Here is a 22760-nt window from a genome sequence, read left to right as displayed (position 1 = left end):
TCCAGATTATCATACTGGTTGGGGTGGTGGAACATGTCGAACGACATGGGACTATTCAGATGCCCAAACCTGGCAACATTCCCATGTGCATTCCCCTGTACACGATACCCCCCCTGAGTTTCTTCACCCGCCCAGTTTGTCCCCTCCCATTTTTGTACAGGACAAATTTTTCCCTTAGTTCCTGGATAAAAATATGTGAGCGGCAGGGGTTTTATTAGTGTGTCTGGACTGCCTGAATCATAGTTACAAATGTGTTTGACTGTCGACCTGTTCCGAAAGTTAATCACGATACAATCCCCTTCTATACTTTTCACTCTGGGCCCCACCCAATCGACTCGTCTAACAAATAGAATTTCGCTCGTTCCCCCATTAGGAAGGGGTCTGTTGTGGTTCAACCAGTGAATACACTTGTTTTTGAGATCTCTGTAGTCCTCTACCGTGCCTGGACTTAAGGCAGGGACCCCCGCAAGAATGACAACAAAGGGAACTGATTCTGGGGGCAGGGCTAAACAAGGGAGCACAGACCTGCTTGGAGCCACTAATCTCGGCCTTGGTTCCCTATCTGATGCCAGGGTCGTGCCTTTACTCGAAGTGACTACCCCCCTACTCCCCGATCCCCTCCCATTCCCTGGACTGACCGAATCACTAGATACGGCCACCTCAAGCTGCGCAATTGAATGCGAACTTGGGCAAGATGCTGTCATGCCAATTTGAACCGGCAGAGCCCCGTCTGTGTTAATCATCACCGGAATTACACTCTGGGTTCCTTGCTGACTAGGGTCAATTGGGCTTATCTCAGTCCTGCTAGGTTCCACACCCCTAGGCCCCTTTCCTCTTAGTTTAGGCAAACACAATGATTCTAGATGTGACAGTCTTTTTTCAATAGAGTCCAGTCTTTTGTGGATCGAGAGGCAGGACTCCATGAATACCCGTTCCATTTTGGCCTAAAAGTCCCCTTCTTTCCCTGGTGATGATAGTGACACATCTTCAATGGTCTCTATAGATGGTGATGTGTGCACTTCGGACTGTGTGTCTTCAGGCGCCACTATTGAAGTATCATTCTCCGTGATAGTTCGTTTTAATTTTTTCGATTTTGTGTTTGCTTGTGCTGTATCCCCGTGCTTTCTTTTTACAGCTTGGTCGGGCACTTTACTTCTGGCTCCTAAATTAGGGTCCGAGGCCAGCTGAAGTAACTGCCCTGATCTGGTAGTTCCTGGATTTTGGAGTGGCGTTACTGGGTCAGGGATAATTATTGTCTACTGGTGGGCTGTGCACAATGGCTACCACTTTTAAAACATTGTTACTTGCTTCCGCCAGGCTAGTTAACAAGGTGTCTGATTGCATAGTAGCCAGAGGCATCGTAGGGGGGGTCCAGGATTTGGTGATGGGGCCTTGGCTATTTGCCCCAATGAGGAGCGTTTATCGACAGTAGGATCCACGGACAGTCTTCTTTCAGCTAAGTCAATTTCCCGCTGCACCATTGAAGTGGCATGAGTTAGAAACTGATCAATGGTCCCAACAATACTCCCTGCCACTGCTTTCCTCCCCTTTGTAGCCATGTCCTTGTGGAGTCCTTATGGAGTGCCTTAACAGCCTGGTAATCAGTGGTTGGTTGAGTTTTAGTACTATGCAATAATACAGAGCTGGGGAATAGAAGATGACACACTGACCTTGTTCGTAAGTCCCAAGGCGAAAATGAAAGAGAAGGGGCCCGTCCCGTCCACGGTCGTTCTCGGATGGGCTTAGGCGGGCCCGCCCTTGGCCCGGGCTTCTCCCGGGATGCTCCCGCGCAGCGGAAATTATCAAATCAACTTATGCGCCGGTGCTGTGGGCGGTGACAGGCCCCGGACCAGGTGTGTTGCGCCCAGAGCCTTCTGGGACTTTGAGTCCAGGCTTGCTGATGGGGCGTCTTCGTAATACTGTGTCAGCCCTCTAGCCAATGACGAGTGAGGGAAATGGTGTTGCACAGCCCCCGCTGCTCTCAGGGTGAAATCCGAGCTCCAAAGGTTAATCCCCAGTCTCCGTTGTAAGTCAAACACCAGCGCTTCGGCACATAAACATTTCAAACTTGCACGTGTTTTTATTTACTCCTTGTTTTGGACTGGAGTAAGACTATAATGAAAGAGTGCTCTTACTTGAGGTAATCTAAGTCGCATGTTCTGGGTTGACTAGTCATTGGTGTTTTTGCTATAGGACGAAGAACCAATGAGTCACTGATTGCTAGTCTGGTAGGGGGTTTGGGTACTAAGGTGAGTTTTGGTACACCGTAATTCACTGAGGTCCTAAGTCTTTATACACAGTTCTGTGTAGGAGCGGAATTCCTGAAACAGTAGTTACAACAAAAAGGCTTGATAAAGGGCCTTGAGTTTGAATCAGAATATGAAATTGAAGAATAATTGATAACCCCAGCCAAGAAAGGGAGCAAGTGTGCAAATTTACAGTGCCTTCGGCCGGGGTAGTTGTTACAATAAAAAGGCTTGATAACGGCCTGCACTTTGAATAGGAATATGAAATAAAAGAATAGTTGATAATCACAGCTAAGGAATGCAGCAAGTAGTTGTGTGTATGTGTGGATGATGTGTTTATTGATTGGAAGATGAAAAAGGTGAAAAATAATAAAGGCTGGAGACCCGCAAACTAACCACTGCCTTGTCAGTGAAGTGGATCTTTGGATTTCCAGCTCATTACACAGATGGGGTGTTGGATTCCGCAGTGGGAGCAAGAGAAACGAGTACCACATCTAAGGAAGCGAGCTAGTGCATAAAGTACACACAGTGTGCGGTAGAAAGGACGCAAGAAAGGACGGAAGTGTGCAAATTACCCACTGCTATTCACGGGTAGTAGTTAACAAGAAGGCTGAATAAAGGGCCTGCACTTTGAATTTGAATTAAAGAAGAGCAATTGATAAGCCCAGCCAAGAAAGGCAGCAAGTAGGTGTGCGTATTTGTGGATGATGTGTTGATTGAGCGGAAGATGAATAAGGTGAAAAATAAGAGAGGCTGCAGAGATGCAAACTTTCCATTTCCTTGTAAGGGAAGTGAGTGTTTACTTTTCCAGTGCGCGTATATATATATATATATATATATATATATGTATATATATATATATATATATATATATATATACATATATATATATATATATATATATATATATATATATATACATGGATAGATATATAGATATATATAGATATATATACGTGCCTTTCACGCTCACTTGCCTTTATCCACTCTCTGTCACCACTCTTTTCTCAACATCACTGCTCTTCTCTTACCCTTCCACACCCCCGTTCCCTTACTCCGTTTTCTTCACTTATCCTCATTCACCTTGTTCACTCCTCTTCTCCTCACTCACCTCCCACACTCACCTTCTTTCAGTCCCCCTAGTTCACTTCCCTTCCCCTCTCATCTCTTTCTTTGCTCCCTCACTCATTTTCCTTTCCTCTCTCACTGCACTCCACTTCACTCACTCCTTTTGAATTTGTTAAGAATACAGCTCTTTTTGAAGAATTGGAGGTAGTTCTAAAAAGAACTGTTTTTTTAGGGTTTTTTTCTGAACAAAAGCAAAAACAGGGAATGCCAAACTGCTCAACAGAAGCAAAAAAAGGGGAAAAATTAGGGCTGAGGAGGGCAGCGGTGGTCTTCCCTTCTGCGTACAATGTTCATGATGTTCTGCTCTCCGTAGCAAAGCAGTTCATCACACTGCTTATATTTGATTTTGATGTCATTGAAAACAGGCTGAATGTTAGGGATCAGCTGCTCAGGTCTTCCTCTCACGGATGATGATGTTGCTCCTCCAGTAGATGTTGAGGTGCCATCCCTTAGGGGATTACGTGCCAGGGCCCTGACACTCTCCCGGGCATAGTTCTGGGGGTGCCTCCTCTGAACATGCCGAATCATCGTCGAGTTGCCAAAACTATGCTTCCTTCTAGGGTCACCCCGTGAAAGCACAGTTTGGCAAATTTTACACTCCACCTTTGGAGCATTAACCTTTTTTTCACCTGGTGGTATGGTAAAAAACTTCTATATACAGTGCTCCTTTACCTTGGGCTGAGGAGCCTCTTCCTGGATGAACTCATCCGAGTCCTCACTGCTGCTGGGTGGTCTAGCAGTCATTCTTTTCACAAAAGGAAGAACAGAAAAGAACAGGTCTTGTTGTCTCCAAAGTGAAAGAAGAAGTGAAGGAAATGGGTGGGGTTTTCATTATTTGTAAAAAAAAAATGTTAACTACCAATGAAAAGAGTTATTTTAAGGTCACATGACTTGACGCGCTTACGCTGCGCGCACCGGAGCGCTTCCGGGGGCGCTTACGCAGCACGAACGTATGCGCTTCCGGGGGCGCTTACGCGGTGCGCCTAAATGACGTTTTGCTAGCTTTTCGGAAATGCAAAATCATTTTAATTCGGAAAATCAAAAATACTACTTTTATAAGTATGGTACTGAATGTCTTGCATTATTATTTAGTTTAAATACATTTTTTTTTTTTACGCACGCGGAAATAGCGCTCTCGCTGCGCTCTCGGGTGACCTTACCGGTGCGCGCACCCTGAGCGCTCCAAGACAAAATGATAAAAAAAAAAAACATGAAAAATACATTGAAAAAATAATTTTTGAAACAAAAAATAATAAATCAGTCATACTGATACTCAAAAAAACAACTAATAACCCATATACACACTCATGTAGCTACTCACCAACCCATGCAGCCGGTTATACACAAAGTGAGACACTGATAGAGATATTTAAATATTTAAACATTACTCGCTAATACATGTATTCACTAAGATACACTTAATAAGTCAGTTATACAATCAATTTTACAAAAAAAAATCCATTTAGACACTTATTTACCCATTTATTCTTCCATCGACCTTTAGATATAAATATATAAAAAATATTTATTTTTCAGAAAGACACACATTCACTGGATGATGTCATCAGTGATGTCATTTGAGATGTCATGAGTGATGTCATGAGTGATGTCACTGACCATGTCATGAGTGATGTAATATGTGCCGTCATCAGCAGTGGATTGCAGACGCGCGAGTTATAGTTAGCTGAACTAACTATAACGGGGAATTTCAATGGTTTTGTATGAGTGAAATGTCCAGCTAACTATAACATGTGTGAAACCTATGTTTTTTTCAGTGAATTTCTAAGGTTTTTTAAATGCTAATTCTTAACTATAACGTGGCTAAAACCTATGTTTTTTTCAGTAAATATATATATATATATATATATATATATATATATATATAGGCAGTGCAGTATAAATAAATACCACAAAGGGCAATTCTCTACCACCTCAAATCATTGAGTTGATGGGTTTTGCATCACTGTGCAATATAAGTCTACTCAGTTCTGAACATGCCTGCCTTCTTTCGAACTTTAAAAGTCATTCTGCTTACCCAGCTCCAATCTGTCATACAGGTCTTTCCTCTGGCCCTCGTCTGAGATGAACCGACGCCCCTCTGCAACAAAAAGAACAACATTAGCACTTAATGCTCAGTGCATGCCAGGGTTATACCCTTGTCTCTGGAAGTCAAATAGTAAAAACTGTTGTTACACCCCGGGGATGTGGCAGTGGCATAACGCAAAATGCCCCCCGCAGAATGAGAAACAAGACAGGACATACAAGTTTGAGGCAATCATGAGGGCAGCAAGTAACTGCTTTCCCAAAATGACAGAAGAGATTCTGATTCTCTTGGATGAGGCAGCCGCTCAGAGAGGTGATGCCTATATGACACTGCTACACCGAATGATGCCAGTAGTCACTGACTGGTAATGAGCGCAATCGGTTGATGTAGATTCATGTTATTCTCTGCTCAATGAAATGAATGAATGAATGAAATGAAATGAATGAAATGAAAAGAGTTTTTATAGAGCGCGGTAGCTACCCTGAGGCATCCTAGCGCTTCGGACGGTGAATAACACTTACAACGCAACTTTTACATCGCAGAGCCTTTACAACGCAACCATTACAACGCAAACTATTACAACGCATTGCTCTCGGGGGCGCTCTAGGATAGGGAATAGGTTAATTTACTATCCAATAACCTTCTCTAGTGTCCACGGGGACTGGAGTTGGAATAGTAAATTAAACTATTCACTATCCAGCACCCCAAAGCACTATGCGTTGTAATGGACTGCGTTGTAATACTTACGTTGTAAAGGCATGCGATGTAAATGCATGCATTGTAATGTCATACATCCGCTTCGGAGAGTTGCGTGAGGGAGGTCATGGAGCCTCTCCTAATCTATGAACAGCTGGGTTTTGAGCTTTTTTCCTGAAAGACAGCAAGTTTGGTTCCTTGCGCAGCTGGAGGGGCAGGGAGTTCCAGAGTTTGGAAATGTTATAGGAGAAGGAGCATCCACCGCATTTCACCTTCTTGATTCTAGGTACTGTAAGGAGGTGTGAGTGGGTGGATCTGAGCTGTCTGTTTGGTTGGTAGGAGGTGACCAGTGTGTGGTTAATAGTAGCGCCTGATCTCCAGAAGGCTCGGTGTGTGATGCACAAGGCTTTAAATGCAATTCTATCCTTGATGGGGAGCCAGTGGAGCTTTCTAAGTTCTGTTTTAACTGGGGTGCGGCATGGGATCTGGAGAAGGGTTTGTCCCGCGCAGTTCTGGATGACTTGCAGTTTGTTCAGAGTGGACTGTGGAGCCCCTAAATATAGGGCGTTTCCGAAGTCCAAATGTGATAAGATGAGGCCTTGGATCATGATCCTTCTGGCATTGAGGGGTAAGAGGGGGTAATTTTTCGGATAAGCCTTAGTAGTCCAAAGCAGGTGGCTGAAAGTTTTGCTGCCTGGTAGTTAAAATTGAGGGACTTGTCCAGCCGAATTCCTAGGCTCTTGATTGTGTCCTTGGGCGGCGGGGGGGTCCCAGACAGGTGGGCCAGAGGTGGTCAATTTTGGGGTTGGGACGGTGGCCTAGTAGCATTAGCTCTGTTTTGTCTCCGTTTAATTTGAGACAGGAGGATGTCATCCAAAAGTTCACAGCCTCCAGGCAGTCCCTAAGGTTGTTGGGAGCGGTTTGAGGCTGATTCAGGGCCACCACAAGCTGAGTATCGTCAGCATAGGTGATTATTTTTAGCCCGAATGGACGGACGATCTCAGCCAGGGGGCTCATGTATGCATTGAAGAGCGTAGGGCTCAGGGAGGAGCCCTGTGGCACGCCGTAGTCGAGGGGTTTGCTAGCGGAGACAGTGTCGCCTTCAAAGACTTGGAAGGATTGCTCCTTCAGAAAGGATTCGATCCAAGAGAGTGCTGATAAGGAGACTCCTAGATTGATAAGTCTCTGCAGTAGTATGCTGTGGTTTACAGTGTCAAAGGCGGCACTGAGGTCCAGCAGGATGATATGGGCCCTCCTAACCAATAAATAAGATTGCAAACATTTTAAGTCAAGCCAAGGTGTGGCATTAATATTGTCTCTAAAAATAAGAGAGGGGTCCTCCTCACCAAAGAGACAGGACGCAAAAGTGACAATAAGTCAGAAAAAACGTCCCATTATTCAGAAGCATACCATCAATAATGCAGGCAATATCACCAACGAGTGTCACAGAAACCAAAAGCTGATATAGATATGTTTTATTCAATGGATCCTTTATAAAAACATTAAAATACAATTTAAACAATCAATCAATGATCATCACAATAATCAATAATTCACATGTGTGGAAAAAGTACATTTGAAACATGGGAGAATGCAATTAATGATTAAAAACGATTATTAAAATATGTTGTGAGTGCAGTCATTTATTCCACCTCTTTATCAAGGAATACCCATGGGGTATGATAAAGATAATATTGTTTTAAGGTAGGGAACTATTTGTATACTATATTATATATCACAGAAGTCCCACGAACAAGGTGTTGGGAGATATCGAACCATTAAGCCTGAAGAAGGTGGTCAGATCAACCTATACCACCGAAACGCATCGCTACTTATAAGCACCAGATCGAATTGGTTCTCATTGATAAAATAATAGCAGTATATCATGACATGTTGAACCTTAAATGATTGGGTTTGGTGCTTTGTGTGTTTTAATTATTAATTGCATTCTCCCATGTTTTTTATGTTATGAGTACTATTTCACACATGTCAATTATTGATTATTGTGATAATAATTGATTGATTGTTTAAATTGTATGTTAATGTTTTTTTATATTTAACAAAGGATCCATTGAATAAAACATATCTATATTAGCTTTTGGTTTCTATGACACTTGTTGGTGATATTGGTTGGATGTTTATGGATGTGATATGCATTAATGATGGTATGCTTCTGAATAATCCAAAGGGAAGTTTTTTTGGAATTATTATTGTCTCTGAATGCAAAGTTATTGTGTGTTTCTGGTTACTTTCTGTGCATTATAATTTAACAAAAAAGAGAGGGGGGACCCTGGAGCTATTAAGGTCCAGTGTCCATGCTCCTATATCAATATCAAAACAAAAAAGGGACACTGTTCCTCAACGTCTGGTGCAAATAGTCACCCGAAACGTAAGGGTGCAAATAGTCACCCGTATATTAAAAGGTTGCAAAAGGAAGAAAGAAAGAGGAAAAAGGTACCCTAGGTACACAGGACCCAACCACAGAGTGAAAAAACATATTTTGTCCTCTGTTGCCCTCACACACCCCTGGGGGTGTCATGCTTCATCATCGGGCGTTTGCTCCTCGTAGGGCCGGCGCTGCAATTCCCTATGGGCCCCCGAAGGGTCTCTTTATCGGAGATCTTTTCAGGACAGCCAGATGGTGCATGTGGGTGTGCGGGGTGGGGGTCCAATGAGGGTAAAAAAGTGCGTGCAAAGTAAAAGATGGGTAAATATGCAGCCAATGTTTGATTTATATACCCTTAGCAGATTTAACTGCCAAATAAAATCTTATTCCTAGAGGCATACTAACCCCAGGAATCAAGAAGGTCATGGGTCGACATGTTTCGCGCCTCGGTCGCCTTAAGGGTCGTTCGCGCTTCATCAGGACCAATACTATAAAATTTATGTGCACGTGAATTAAATTAAAATACCCTCTAAGTTTAACAGGGCGGGCGGTGAGAGTTTATACCCATAGTCTGGCTACAGCTTCGTTGTCTATACCGCTCCTGTTCAGTACTTAGGACAATGAGTCTCCTGCAGTCTGACTCTGAGCGTGGGGGTGGGGGTGGGCGGACCCCCACCCCCACGCTCAGAGTCAGATAGACAACGGTATAGACAACGAAGCTGTAGCCAGACTATGGGTATAAACTCTCACCGCCCGCCCTGTTAAACTTAGAGGGTATTTTAATTTAATTCACGTGCACATAAATTTTATAGTATTGGTCCTGATGAAGCGCGAACGACCCTTAAGGCGACCGAGGCGCGAAACATGTCGACCCATGACCTTCTTGATTCCTGGGGTTAGTATGCCTCTAGGAATAAGATTTTATTTGGCAGTTAAATCTGCTAAGGGTATATAAATCAAACAATGGCTGCATATTTACCCATCTTTTACTTTGCACGCACTTTTGTACCCTCATTGGACCCCCACCCCGCACACCCACATGCACCATCTGGCTGTCCTAAAAAGATCTCCGATAAAGAGACCCTTCGGGGGCCCGTAGGGAATTGCAGCGCCGGCCCTACGAGGAGCAAACGCCCGATGATGAAGCATGACACCCCCAGGGGTGTGTGAGGGCAACAAAGGACAAAATATGTTTTTTCACTCTGTGGTTGGGTCCTATGTACCTAGGGTACCTTTTTCCTCTTTCTTTCTTCCTTTTGCAACCTTTTAATATACGGGTGACTATTTGCACCCTTACGTTTCGGGTGACTATTTGCACCAGACGTTGAGGAACAGTGTCCCTTTTTTGTTTTGATACTTTCTGTGCATGACTGAATTAAACTGCTTCCGGGGGGGTGGGGGGAGGGGTGACCCTGACAGCAACGCCTTCCAGGTCTCATGGCACACTGAAGGAGCCCATTCCGTCTGTAACCCTCCAAATATACTTGTCTGCGTGCATAACAATGCTGAATTCAATCATCTACTCAACATTCCACATACCCATGTTGAAGTGATACCACAATCACTTTTGTGAAAATTCTCATTTTCGAATTCAAGAGGGTAGTTGATACCGAACAATGCATCTAGTTCCAAATTAGTCCCCCTCAAAGCCATCTTAGACATGTCTGCTAGACTCATCTCAGGAGAGAAGAAATCAGTCCACATTCCCCCGTCCTATAAGGTCTTTATTGGCTCCCTCTCAAAACCAGAATTAACTTCAAGATGGGTTTAACATTCACAAACCAATTGATTTTGGTATCCTCAAGCACACGCTAGCACCTGTCACAATCAATTCAAGTTGGATTACCTAAGTTCACTCCTGCACCCATCCGAGTCATCCTACACATGGCTACACATATTGTCTCATGAGTGGAGAAATCAGACCACAATGCCACAATCTGAGAGATCTTCATTGACTCCCTTTTAATCCTAGAATAACCTCCAAGATGAGGACCCCACACAAATCAATTCATCATAGTCTACCCACGTACCTCAAGGAAACGCTATGAACAAATGGAGGGAAGAGAATCACAAGAGGCAACCAAAAACATCTAATAGAAATAACGAAATCCAAATAGGTTACAACCATGACTCAGTCCTTCAAAAGGTCTAGTACCTAGAATAAGGAAGTTGTTTGGAAACTCAAAACAACCCAAATCTAATCACTTCCCAAAAAAAGATAAAAGGCATGCCTCTAGAAACTCCACTTGACCTCCCTCACTGCCAGAAATTGGCAAACTTCAATACACCCAACAGACTATATCATTCTTTTTGCTCTAAGTAGGGAATCCATATCTTTTCTAAATTAAAGAATGTATGCACTTGCTATAATAAGTAAAGCACTCTATTACCAATGTAAACAGGTCCGTGCTGGAGACTAAATAAATAAATGTTAATAAACAATTGCATTCGATCGAGCTATGAACTGCCATTTTCATAGAATGAAAATCCAAACGGTAAAGTACAGCAGCTCATCACGTTGAACTTTCTGCAAAGACCACCCCAAAACCCTTAGGCACACAACACAGCACCAAACCTATATAGTTCGCAAAGTGAAGATGGCAAAGCAAGGAGGGCCCCTTCGAGCAGATATGCCAGCAGGTTCAGGGGAGTAATATCCTTATACGAACAGAGCAAACCCTGCCTGGTAATCAAATATAAACAAAGCATAGAATAATGTATCAAAATAGGCAGCTAGTCACAGCAGTACAAACCACAGCATACAAATCCCCACGGATCTCATAAAACAATTATTCTCATAGGAGTAAATGTTTTGTATTTATTCAATAGCTATCACAGGAAAAAATATTTCCTTTTTAGACAATAAAAAGACATAGCTGAATAGCGATATTTCTGGAATATGGGCCTGAACAAAAGCATTGTATACAGAATATCAAATTCACTCGCATTGCTTTATACGTCGGTGATTGGGATTTACGTACCTATGCTTACTAGATAAGATTTGTTTCCAGTCCACCCATACAAAAGTAAAACAATTTTGACAAGACATTTGAAATAGAAATAATAGTACAATTTCTAGTCAACTGTGTCTTTCATCGACCTAATAACTAAATACTGGAAAACTCCCATGAACGTCATTCTCCAAGACCGCGTAGAATCTGTGGAAGGAAACATTCGGTATTTCTTTTTAATCTTCCTAAAACAGATAACTTCACAGGACGTGAAATTAAAACTAACGATTGCACGTGCAGTTCGGATCTCTCTGGGCGCAGGGGGGGGGGGGGTGGGGGGCGGAGGAGTGCCCCAGGCAGCCAATCGATAATTTCATAATGTTTAAAAGGAGGTGGGACTTACGTGCGCCTTTCAGGTAAAGCATCGCCTGCGGAGTCCAATTTCGTCTCTGGAAGTGTCCCTTCGTGTAAAGAGAAGAGGGAGTGTTATTGGAGGACGGTCTCTGGGGGCGAAGGGACAGGGCGGCTAAGAGTGAGGTAAAGGGCCGTACCTGAGGGGCGCTCCGGCACCGAGAGATGAAGGAAGCCGTCAGAAGCAGAGCCAGCGCGCAGGCAGCCAGCCGGGGGAGGACCTGCAGAGGGGAGCAAGAACAGGACACCTGGCGTCACAGCATTCCCACACATGGAGAGTGCCCCTCCCCCCACGCTCCTCCTCACCCATTCTCCTTCCCTCTCCATCACCATTAAACACCCTGTCGCTCCCATGGGCGCTCTACGCTTAACACCATACACTGTCACCCATAACAAAGAAAAGTCCTATCAAAAAGGCTGTCAAAATCTGACATACATTTTATGCCCCCTTACTGGGTTGCTGCATTTGTCGGTAGCGCAGCAAGCATTGGAATTTGACCCAGTTCCCCAGGTCTGGTAGTAAAAAAATAATTAAGCATTAAATTAGGTACAGTGGACCCCTCACACCCCTGGGACCTGGCGCCGCTTCATCGAGCTGAGACAGCGATGCCCTTGTAATTTGCTTTTTATACTTAAGTTTCGTGATAGGAGTAAAATAATTTGATGGGTCGCAATACACAGACAAATATATATCACTTCAAAAAGTACCAGGTCTAATGATATTCCAATGTATTTTACAAAATTAATTCGTTCGGCAAATCCCAATACAAAATGTACAACAGAGGTAAGTGAGATGGTGTGCGTTAGCTGTGACTTAGTCTGCAGAGGTTAAATGGTGAACTTGGAGACGGATGTATGAGAAATGTATTGTATGACCTGTTCCAGTTATTAGAGTTGAGTACATATCACAAAAAAGTAAAGTAAAGTCCACATTTGTAAAGCGCACAATCACCCGTAAGGGTCTCTAGGCGCTGGGGGGCCGTCGGGGAGATTAAGCGAGCTATTGCCCAGAGTCACATGGTGCTGGGCTAACCTGCCGCCAGAGCCGGGGATCGAACCGTGGTCCCCAGATTCTAGCGTCAGTCGCCCTGGCCGCGGCGATTTTAAGTAATCACACAATACATTATTCATTCATTCATTTAATACAGGGGGGCGGGGCTTTTGTAGTTCCCCTCTTACATTTTAAAATAAAAGAAAATAACCTGTTCTGTAGCGCTTGTTAATGTTGCCTCACTTTTGCCGTTTCTCGGCGCTGGAGTTGGCTAGTGTTATTACCCAGCCGGTCACAGGTGTTTCTAGTCAACGGTTAGCCCACTGAGCTATCTGGTGCTCGTGCCCCATGCTTACCTTCATCTTCTGGCTCCTCACGTATCCTCTTGGTCCACGCGGGCTCGAGTAGAATGAAAGGTCTGTGATCTCCTCCGCATTTGGGTCTCTTTTTAAACCCTATTTGTGCACACACCCCTCTCCGCAGAGTGGGTGAACCCACAGGGACCAGTTGTCAGCTTGTAGATAGAGAGGTGGGAGTCGGAAAGGGCGGGGTGCGTTGATGGCCCCTCGGGGGGGGGGGGGGGACTCCGACTTGCAGAGGAAGTGATTGAAGGGTGGGCACAGTGGCTCGAAGTCTAAGCTCTCAGAATTAATCAACATCGCTGCCTCAGCGTTGCCCATCAGCTTCTATACAGACGTCACTGACTTCCGCTGAATCGATGCACACTGAAAGTAACGTGGATAATTAGCCCGACGCGTGGATTACTTGTATTCACCTATAGCCACGATCGCGGTTCAATAGTGTACAACCCGTACAAACACTGCGCCAATGGCAGTCTAAACCTGCACGGCCGTAGACGTCGGTGCTAGTATACAAACGACGAGTGAAAACAAGAAGTATTAATGTTCCAACCTTTCATTTAACCATGCTTTTATTTTTATGTCCTCGTGTTACTTTTTATCACATTTTACAATGTTGATTTTTTACATTGTAAAGCCTAAAACAAGCCATTAAGAAAATAGGCAAGTTTAATTTGAAAGTTTCAAAAGTACGCTGAAGTCCTCGTTCTGAGTCTACATCGCAGGTGTAAAGAGCGTCAAAGAAACAACACTGGACCCCCGTTTCGTGACTGGAAGGGAGCGGGAGTGAGCATATCTACAGAGACATGGCTCTCTCCTCCCTTCTCCCTAGCGCAGATTTTAGCTGCCCTGCCCCAGGCGCACACAGTGCATAGTGCTAGGTGCGTGGCTGAGTCTACCATAGGTTTTATACAGGAAGGGTACCCTTCCAGGACAAAATACTATGCTTGGACACACTTTAAACCTTTTCCAACTTTGTAAGTGCGCTGCACAGTGCAGCACACATGCCAAGTCGGAAAGGCAAGGAGTATTGGAAACATTTCTCCTTTTAACGCCTTCTTTCCAGCAGCATTCATTTTTGACCCTAAAACCTGTTTGATTATGTCAGTAGATAGGGTTTCTTGTCAAAAAGCATGGGTGTTTTCATGGGAGCACCAATGTACCACTCATGTGACACCCCCTTAATGCAAAGTAATGCAAAGCAGCATTTTGCACTGCTTTGCATTACTTTTCCATACAAACCAACACAAATACCAATTTGTGTTGGTTTGTTAATCCCCGAACAGGTTTAGCATTGGCTGTGCTTTAAAAAACAAGTAACACTAACCGGACTTTAATACTTAGTTAATCTTGGACTAAAAGTTGTCCAGTTCCACAGCAAATGCATATACAAATGATCCTTTGTTGCTTACTCTTTAAGTCGAGATGAAGCATTAATTATTCACTTATCCCTAGTCCCAGTAATTATTTATTCATGGGGGGATTCCACCTTTGGAGGCATGCACTCCTTTGTCAAAAGTCAATATGAAAATTAGGTGCAGTGGCAACCAGCATGACGCCCAGGTGGTGAGGAGGGCGCGGGGGGGTTGAGAGTGGCCATTGGTGGTGAGAGGGGGAGTGAGGTTGTGCAATGTAAAACATAAAAATAAAAATTCTATACTTACCTTGCCGCCGGGTCCCACGTAACTGCTCCTTGCTCCTGCTCTCCTCCTGGGACAGGAAGCCAGAATTCAGGAAGAACAAGCAGGCTCCCCTGACCAATAACAACGTTGCACTGCAGTGTTGTGATTGGCTTTGACCATCCTGGTTCAATGCTCAACCAGGGGATGGGGGCCCAGGCTCAGGGTGGTGCGATAGGTGCCACCGCAACATGCGCTGACTTTGAGTGGGGGCGTCATTTTCACAAGTATATTATCATTTTCCTGCTGCCGCTTTCCTGGACTCCATCAATTTCAGGCATCAATTAAAAAGCCAAGATAACTCGGGCGATTAATCGTCTTCCTGGAAAGAGACCAGATGTTTGACTAGTGGAAGTTTGGACTCTTTTTAAGGTAGATCGAGAAAAAGGGGACCCCCTCTAACAATACTTCAGGACAGGGAAAAGGGGAAATTGAAATCTACAAAATACTAAATATTTCCCTCATAGCCAGTTAATCATTTTCATTCGAACATTGTTCGTATAAATTTAAACAAACATCTAAGCACAGCAGTGACACATAAGATCATATCCTTGCTATTTTTATTTTAACAAAACTTTCTTCTCTTTTTTTATTTTCTTTCTCAAAATATATATATATTCTTTATAAGAACATGTTATAAATAGTTCATATCGATTTTACATGATTATAAATACATTCCTGTTGATCAATAATTATTCAGATCAAAAATTACATAAAAGAGCATAGCAAAAAACTGAAAAAAATACACAATGCCCCTGGTTTGACTTTAATAAATACAACCATACTACAGTCACTCAAACTCATCCACTTTCACACCAACCACAAACATACAGTATCTGTACACTCAAGTACTGGGTTTTTCGGAACCCACCGGTGCCAGGGACACACCCTATGACTTCGGGTCCTTCCTGTTTCAGACTACAGAAACTCAGAGTCTTCTAGGTGAAGTCAAAGATCGCGTTTATTGGCTGCAACCAAGTAACAGGCGTCCTAGAAGTACAACACGGTGTATATTCTCAGGAGACTGCTCAATCTTACAAAGCCAGCCTTCTCTTTTTATACAAAATATTATGCTTCAGGCAAACATTCCTTATTTTACAGTTGACCATTCACATATTTTCAATACAAAGTAAAAGCAGAGTCATGATGACAAGCCCATATTTCAGTTTGTTCAGCCCACAATCAATTACCTGGCAAGGCCCAGTATTTTCATCAGATATCGACAAAACCCCAATAAAAACAGGCGCCTCCTCCTCGTAAAGCAAGTCATAAAGAAAGAAACAGAGGCAGGTGTGTGTAAGATTAGGGAGGGTTTGTGTGTGGTGAAGGGTTTATGGCATGTTGTGCCTAGATACTATCTCGACCGGCCACTGGGAGAGGAGCTGCCCAAACAGGTTTGGCCTTGGGCAGTGGAGTCAGCTTGCCCAGGTCGTGCAGGAGTCAGCGAAGGTGTACGTGTCCTTTTTGGCCTTAGTCACCGGCCTATGTAAAGGGCAATCACAAAATGGCTGCCATTCACAAAATGGAACCCGAGGGTTCTGGGCGAAAAACTCAGAATACAGGGTGATTTTGTCACTCGAATATGACGAAAATGCTTGTGCATAGTCCACTAGTCATTCTCGGCCTGCTGATATCAAATTCATCATGATACAAATATGTTTATGACACAGGTCCAAAATTTTCAGTACCACAACACAGTTGAGTATTGTGTATGGCAAAAAGAACCCCTGCCAAGAATAGAACCACAGTACAAAGCACGTGGCTCAACACAGGGTCGACGCATTGAGATGTTAAGACCACCTTCCTCAGGACCTTTCCAGATACCCACATCAAACTTTCAGCTTCCAGGGGACCTAAAAATACATAGAAATATAAGCACTGTTGTATCTCCAAAAATAAAACAAACTATTTAAGAAATTATTTATGGATTGGACCCAACATGAACATCCATATGGTACTGACGGGCAGCAAACGATCATCTTGTTACTTAGACTCCCACTCATCATTCCGAGGGAGCTACACACATACTCAATTTTAACAACATATTCACATACCCATGTGAAATGACAAATTTAAGTGCCAATCACCAATAGTAAGATAGCCATCACCATTGCCCGGCAAATAGTAACGTAACCTTCGCCATCACCCTTTGAGGCAGAATCAAAAAGAAGTAAGTCCTAACCAAAAAAATGCACTAAACATATAGCTGTTAACTTACAAGAAATACAGGGCAATATTTGTTCAAGACATAAATTTAGAAAATGTCATCTTAGGTTCCACAACTGGAGTCCATCCGGATCCACAGTTGGAAGTAACTCTGTACTCCTAAGACAAGAGGACATCATATTCAAGGAACAAATATCAATTACATTTTCATGTGGTGATTCTATCTAAAATAGCTTGATATCCTTACCAGTAATCTTATCGTTGTTACATACAAGGTTATTATCTTTAATTTATCGATTTTGTGAAGTCATCTCATATAACTACTGACAGGCAAGCGTTCGGTAGATGTCCTAAGAGAAAATAAAGTTACATCGTTTTGTTGTTGAGCTGATCTATATATCAGAGATTTTAAGGAAGTAAGAGACATCATGTTTACTGCTAACCTCAAAGCGTAGGGCAATCTCTTATCGATAGTTTTTGGTCTTGAGTATAATAATTGTCGTAATGATTAAGTACTTTCTACAAGTTTCCCTGAAAAAAACAACAATAAATCCAACTTATGGTCAGTGCTTAGTGGGTCGTATTTCACATAAATTGCACTCGATCCTAAATTCTTGCCTAAATCGGCGTGATAGACACAAAAAGCCCAGGAATTAACATCTCTACCAAGTTAATACATGCAAAGTTTGAAAATCCAACTGGCCTCATAATGGCAAGTCCCTCGTCCCGCTAGAAAGTCTATATTGAGCCCCAAGGGCATGATGTAAATAACTTCACGCTTTGCAGCTCCCATGTATTATGCGGCTAAGTCAGGTTTCCCCTGTATACTGGTTAAATTGTATTTAAATCAGAACGAGTATGCCATGTCTCCCGCCTGTACGTAACTCCCACCTACCTTTAGATAACTTTACAGGTTCCTCCGTGTCACCCATCCGATGACACCAAACTAAGTGGCGTTCAATCGCGGCTTTAATTAGTCCGAAGAGGCAAGAAACGGCCGCCCTTACGCATGACGTGATACCAATGACAGTAGTTCTATATGAACTGCAGATGCGCCCAGAAAGAGGACTACTCTCTTTCCTATATCCAAATCGCTGTATTGAAATACAGAACGGCTACTGTTTACTCAAAAGACCCTTCTTGTTAAAAAACGGCAGCCGTAACAATCGACATAGCACAAGTGTAACTACATCCGAACGGGCTGCAGTTTATATATAGAGAGAGCTACTCTCTCATGCATACCACAGTCACCATGTTAAAATAATGAGTAACTATTATTACTCAAGAATCCCTATAAATTAACCCATCACAGTCAACCTGGTCTGTTCTCTGCAATTCAATGTTCTTGATAATGAGAACCTACCACGCAAGAAAACAAGTTTCCTTCCATTGTTACCCCCACCAAGCGTGTCCTGCAGTAAACATAAAAAAAGACTACGCTTCCTTGCAAAGAGGGACCGCTTCGAGATAGCAATTCACAAAAAACGGGCCCATATAACAGACGTACCTCAGTTTCAATTATAGCATTAAAAAATCCATAGGAAGAAGAGGTTATTACTTCATATTAACGGGGTAATATAGAGAGATCAGCATCCCTGCATCTACAGCCGTGTTGAATTTAACAAAGTTAAATTATAATTCGTCTTCCATTGCCCGCAAAATAACCCTGTGTAAATGGTGAAATTTAGTATAGACTTATTCACCCTACTTATGTATGAATGTTACTGCATAGGTCACATATCATCACCAATTCATGATGACATCAAGAAATAGATCACTGAGTTTTAGTAATTCCACATTCTTGTTACTGACAAAGATAGCTTCTCCTATCAAGAAGGAGTTCCATTTGTCTAATAAGTATGACTCAGATGTTTTTACAAATCCACTCTCATTCATCGCAATTCCTATCATACCACTAAATTCTGTCTAGCCGAACATCCTCACATGACATGATGTATACAGATTGTAACTGCTAATAGAGACCTGCCTGCCCAAAGATAATTAAGCTTTGGTGACATGCCAAGCTATATCGTCATTTAATCCTTTACGGATACAATCCAGATGAAAGATCCAAAAGGACTCACGTTTCTTACGTGTCAGTTCGGTGAGTTGACTCATTCTGTTCTGGATTTTCTGTATTATACACCATTTTAATTCTGATTCCATAAGGTGTGTATCCAGACAATGTTGTACCAGTGGTGCGGAGACTTTCTTAGTCCTAATAGCGGACTTATGTTAGCTAAATCTAAAGCGAAATTCGCGGCCCGTCTCTCCCACATATGCCATCCCACATGGGCAGAACAGTATATAAATTGTATTGCTATTTCTGCAATTGGTGAGATGTCTCAATTTCACATTGACGTTATTGTAGCTGAAAGAATCTGTGACCAAAGCTGTGTCAAGGGGATGGCAGGACCCACATCTGTGGTTTCCCAATATCACAGGTAGGCCAGTAATAGTCATTTGGTGTTCATAATTCTTAGGCTTATTCCTAGTATGAACCAACAGATCCCTGAGGTTCCGATTCCTCCGATAAGCTATTAAAGGTCGAGGAAGCTGAGTTTCTTTTTTATCTGTATTCAGGATTCTCCAATTTTTGGTAATCACAATTTTTATTTTAAAATTTAGTGCTGAGTGATTAATAACGCATGTGATTTGACGGTGCGGTACACGTTTCGTGCTTTGTAGTAGGCCCTCCCTGTCATAGTATTTTTCCCTCTTGTAGGCATGATGTACAAGGCAATGTGGATACCCTCGATATAATAGTCTTTTTTTAAGCGCATCCCCGTGTAAGTGAAAGTCATCCATATTTGTACAGTTCCGGCGAACACAGAGAAATTCCCCAAAGGGGATTGAATCCTTTTGGCAATTAGGATGGAAACTGCCAATTTGCAGTATCGTATTTTTGGCCGTAGGCTTTCTAAAAAGACTGACCTGTAGATTCCCATTTGTACCATCCATCGTGATGTCCAGAAATCCCACCTTACTAGAACTGTAATTTGCCGTGAATTTTAGGTTCTTATCACTCGCGTTAAGCCAGAGTATGTATTCCTGCAGATATTCCATGTCACTTCTCCACACAAAAAAATATCATCAATTAAACGTTTCCATAAAAAAACATTTTCAAAAAAAGGGGCCGTTTCATTAAAAATATTCCTCAGCGCCCACTCCCCCATATAGGTATTTGCCACACTTGGCGCACAAGAAGCCCCCATACTTGTGCCCTTGATTTGTTTGTACAGGGAATCATTGAAATCAAAAAAAATATTCAGAAGAACAACTTCCAAACATTGCAATATAAAACCATCCGGTCTATTGCTAGGGAATCTCTGTAAGAGGGATGCTACTGATAGTAACGCTTGACATTGAGGAACGTTGATGTACAAAGCCTTAATGTCAAGCGTTACCAATATGTCTGTGTCTGAATTGAACGGGATTCCCTCAATTTTCCCAATGGTGTCTCCAGTATCCCGTATGAAAGAGGCATACTTCTGAGTTAGTGGACATAAATAAGAGTCCACATACTTGGACAGTGGCTCCGTGCTGGATCCTATAGTCGATATATTAGGACGCATGGACGGGTTAGTCTCATTCTTGTGAGTTTTAGGGAGACCATATAGTGCTGGTATTATGTTTTATTAAAAAATGTATGTTCTTCTTCACAAATGTAACCTTTCACTAAGGCCTCATGAGTCATTTCTTGAATAAATGCATTTAGTCTAGTAAGCTCTCTTGGTTGAGCTGTCCTTTAATATTCCGTAACTGACAGCATATCAAGCATCTTCTTGTCGTACTCTGCCTTGTTGAAAATGGCAATCCCCCCACCATTGTCACAAGGTTTAATCACCAAGTCTTGATCTGTTTTGATTCTTTCCAGGGCTCTATTTTCAATTTTAGATAAGTTGAAACATGGTTTACTAGGGCATTTGACAATGCAGGCAATGTCTTTTAACACATTCTTTTTTAAAATGTTGACCTCTGGGCCTACCATATCAAGTGTAGGGGTAAATGCAGATGGAGGTTTACACTGTGACTGGTTATTACCTTGCTGTTCCACTGGTCTATCCATAAAGATTTTTTTTTACTCTGACCTTTCTGAAGAAGGCAAACAAGTCTTCATGAAGTTTAAATGTATTAAATTGTGTGCAGGGTACGAATGACTAACCACGACTGAGCACCGAGGTTTCTTCTGTGCTCAAAGCCGTTGAAGACAGATTATAAATTGGAAGTATGTCTTCCCGAGTTTGCTTAACTGTGGTAGTCAAGTTGTCTACCACCAGTATTGTTGGTTTTGGGTTTTACATACATCTGTTGAGGTTGTGGGCTCATCTGATGTTGCCCCCCTCTGTCCTGTTGCCACTAGACATTCCTTCCCCTGTATTGGCCCCTCGGTAAAAAAACACGGCCGTGAAAGGATTGCTGTGTCTGTGTACCTCTATAGGGTCTGGAATTATATTGGGCCCCTCCCATCTCTTGAAAATTGTCATGATCAGAATCAGATGATCCTGGATCTGAAAAGTTGGTGAATCGTCTTCTGTAATTGTTAGTGTAATTAGGAACAATGTTCGAATGAGAATGATTAACTGGCTATGAGGGAAATATTTAGTATTTTGTAAATTCTCTTTTTAAGGTAGCACAGAGGGTTAAAATGCCTGCTGCTAAGAATGCGTACTATGCAGTTAACAAAGTGCATATAATGTAAATATGCCAGTGGGTTTCTTCTGTAAGAGAGTGCCTTTTGTTACTTGTCGTTCATAAGTGAAAATCCTAATATAGAACAATGAGCTATTAACTGTCATCAAAGAGCTTAATGCAAACTGCAATGTATATGTGAGAGCTATATGTTTTTTTACCCAGTCTTTCATTATCCTAACCTTGCCAAAGGGTTAATTTGGGTAGAAACGATTCTTATTATTAAAGAGAACCCCCAACAATGATGTTATGTTTTAAATTCTGAATTTGTGCTTTTCCAGAATAAAGACACTTAAACTATATTGCGTACCAGTATCGATGACATGTCATTCCTACACTACGCCTTGTAGTCCTGTCTGATGTAACATTTCCTATGCACTGATTTAAAAACATTTGATTGTCTCTGTGTAATATGTGTGTGATGTAAAGTGCTCTGATACCTTACACTGGTATAAGTGGTGCTATAAAACTAAATGAATTTGAGAGACAGTGGTATGGAGACTTGAGGAGCACTTTTAAAGGGTGGCAGTGAGGGAATCCAAGACAGAGGTGGTCATTGGGTGGGCAAGGGGTGGTGACAACAAACATGGTCACACAGGGTGCCATCAGTGTTGAAGTGGCATTTTTAATAGAGGATTAGAGCACAATATACATGGACAACAACATCTAAAGAAACCAATAGGAGCCGGATTGCCTGAGCTCACCTGTATATTGATTAAAAATGGACTCTAAACTCTTATAGGACCAATTAATAGGAAGTGCCAAGAAACAAATAGTGCCATTCTGGGAAACTAGTAGGACTTGAATCTGAGTGAAAATGATAGTTATGTATGTAAAAGTACTTTTCATTATTTGTGATTCTAATATATACATTTGTATTATTTTTTTGTAAATACTACCGGATGTATATATTGTGTGCAAAAATTGAGACATGAAATGTTAATGAATCATTTTGTATCGATTATAAGCACGCCTAAACCCCTTTTTTTTTTTAAAAAAGTGTATGAAAAG

At 42.3% G+C, this 22760-nt stretch overlaps 1 protein-coding gene across 1 annotated transcript in view; it reads right to left on the bottom strand.

Annotated features, from left to right (window-relative positions):
* SPX (spexin hormone) overlaps positions 1-13435 on the bottom strand; it is a 140596-nt gene extending 127161 nt beyond the window's left edge. The window contains exons 1-4 of the mRNA XM_078654469.1: positions 13210-13435; positions 12003-12083; positions 11855-11912; positions 5410-5472 (exon numbers count right to left, since the gene is read on the bottom strand). Coding sequence (XP_078510595.1) covers positions 5410-5472; positions 11855-11912; positions 12003-12083; positions 13210-13215 — 208 coding nt within the window. The 5' untranslated portion in view covers positions 13216-13435. The remainder of the gene's footprint in view (positions 1-5409; positions 5473-11854; positions 11913-12002; positions 12084-13209) is intronic.
* Between the last annotated feature and the right edge of the window lie 9325 nt (positions 13436-22760).

The sequence above is a fragment of the Lissotriton helveticus genome, chromosome 1_1 (genome assembly GCF_964261635.1).
Source record: "Lissotriton helveticus chromosome 1_1, aLisHel1.1, whole genome shotgun sequence".
NCBI lineage: Eukaryota > Metazoa > Chordata > Amphibia > Caudata > Salamandridae > Lissotriton > Lissotriton helveticus.
This window is presented reverse-complemented; position numbering and strand designations above follow the sequence as displayed.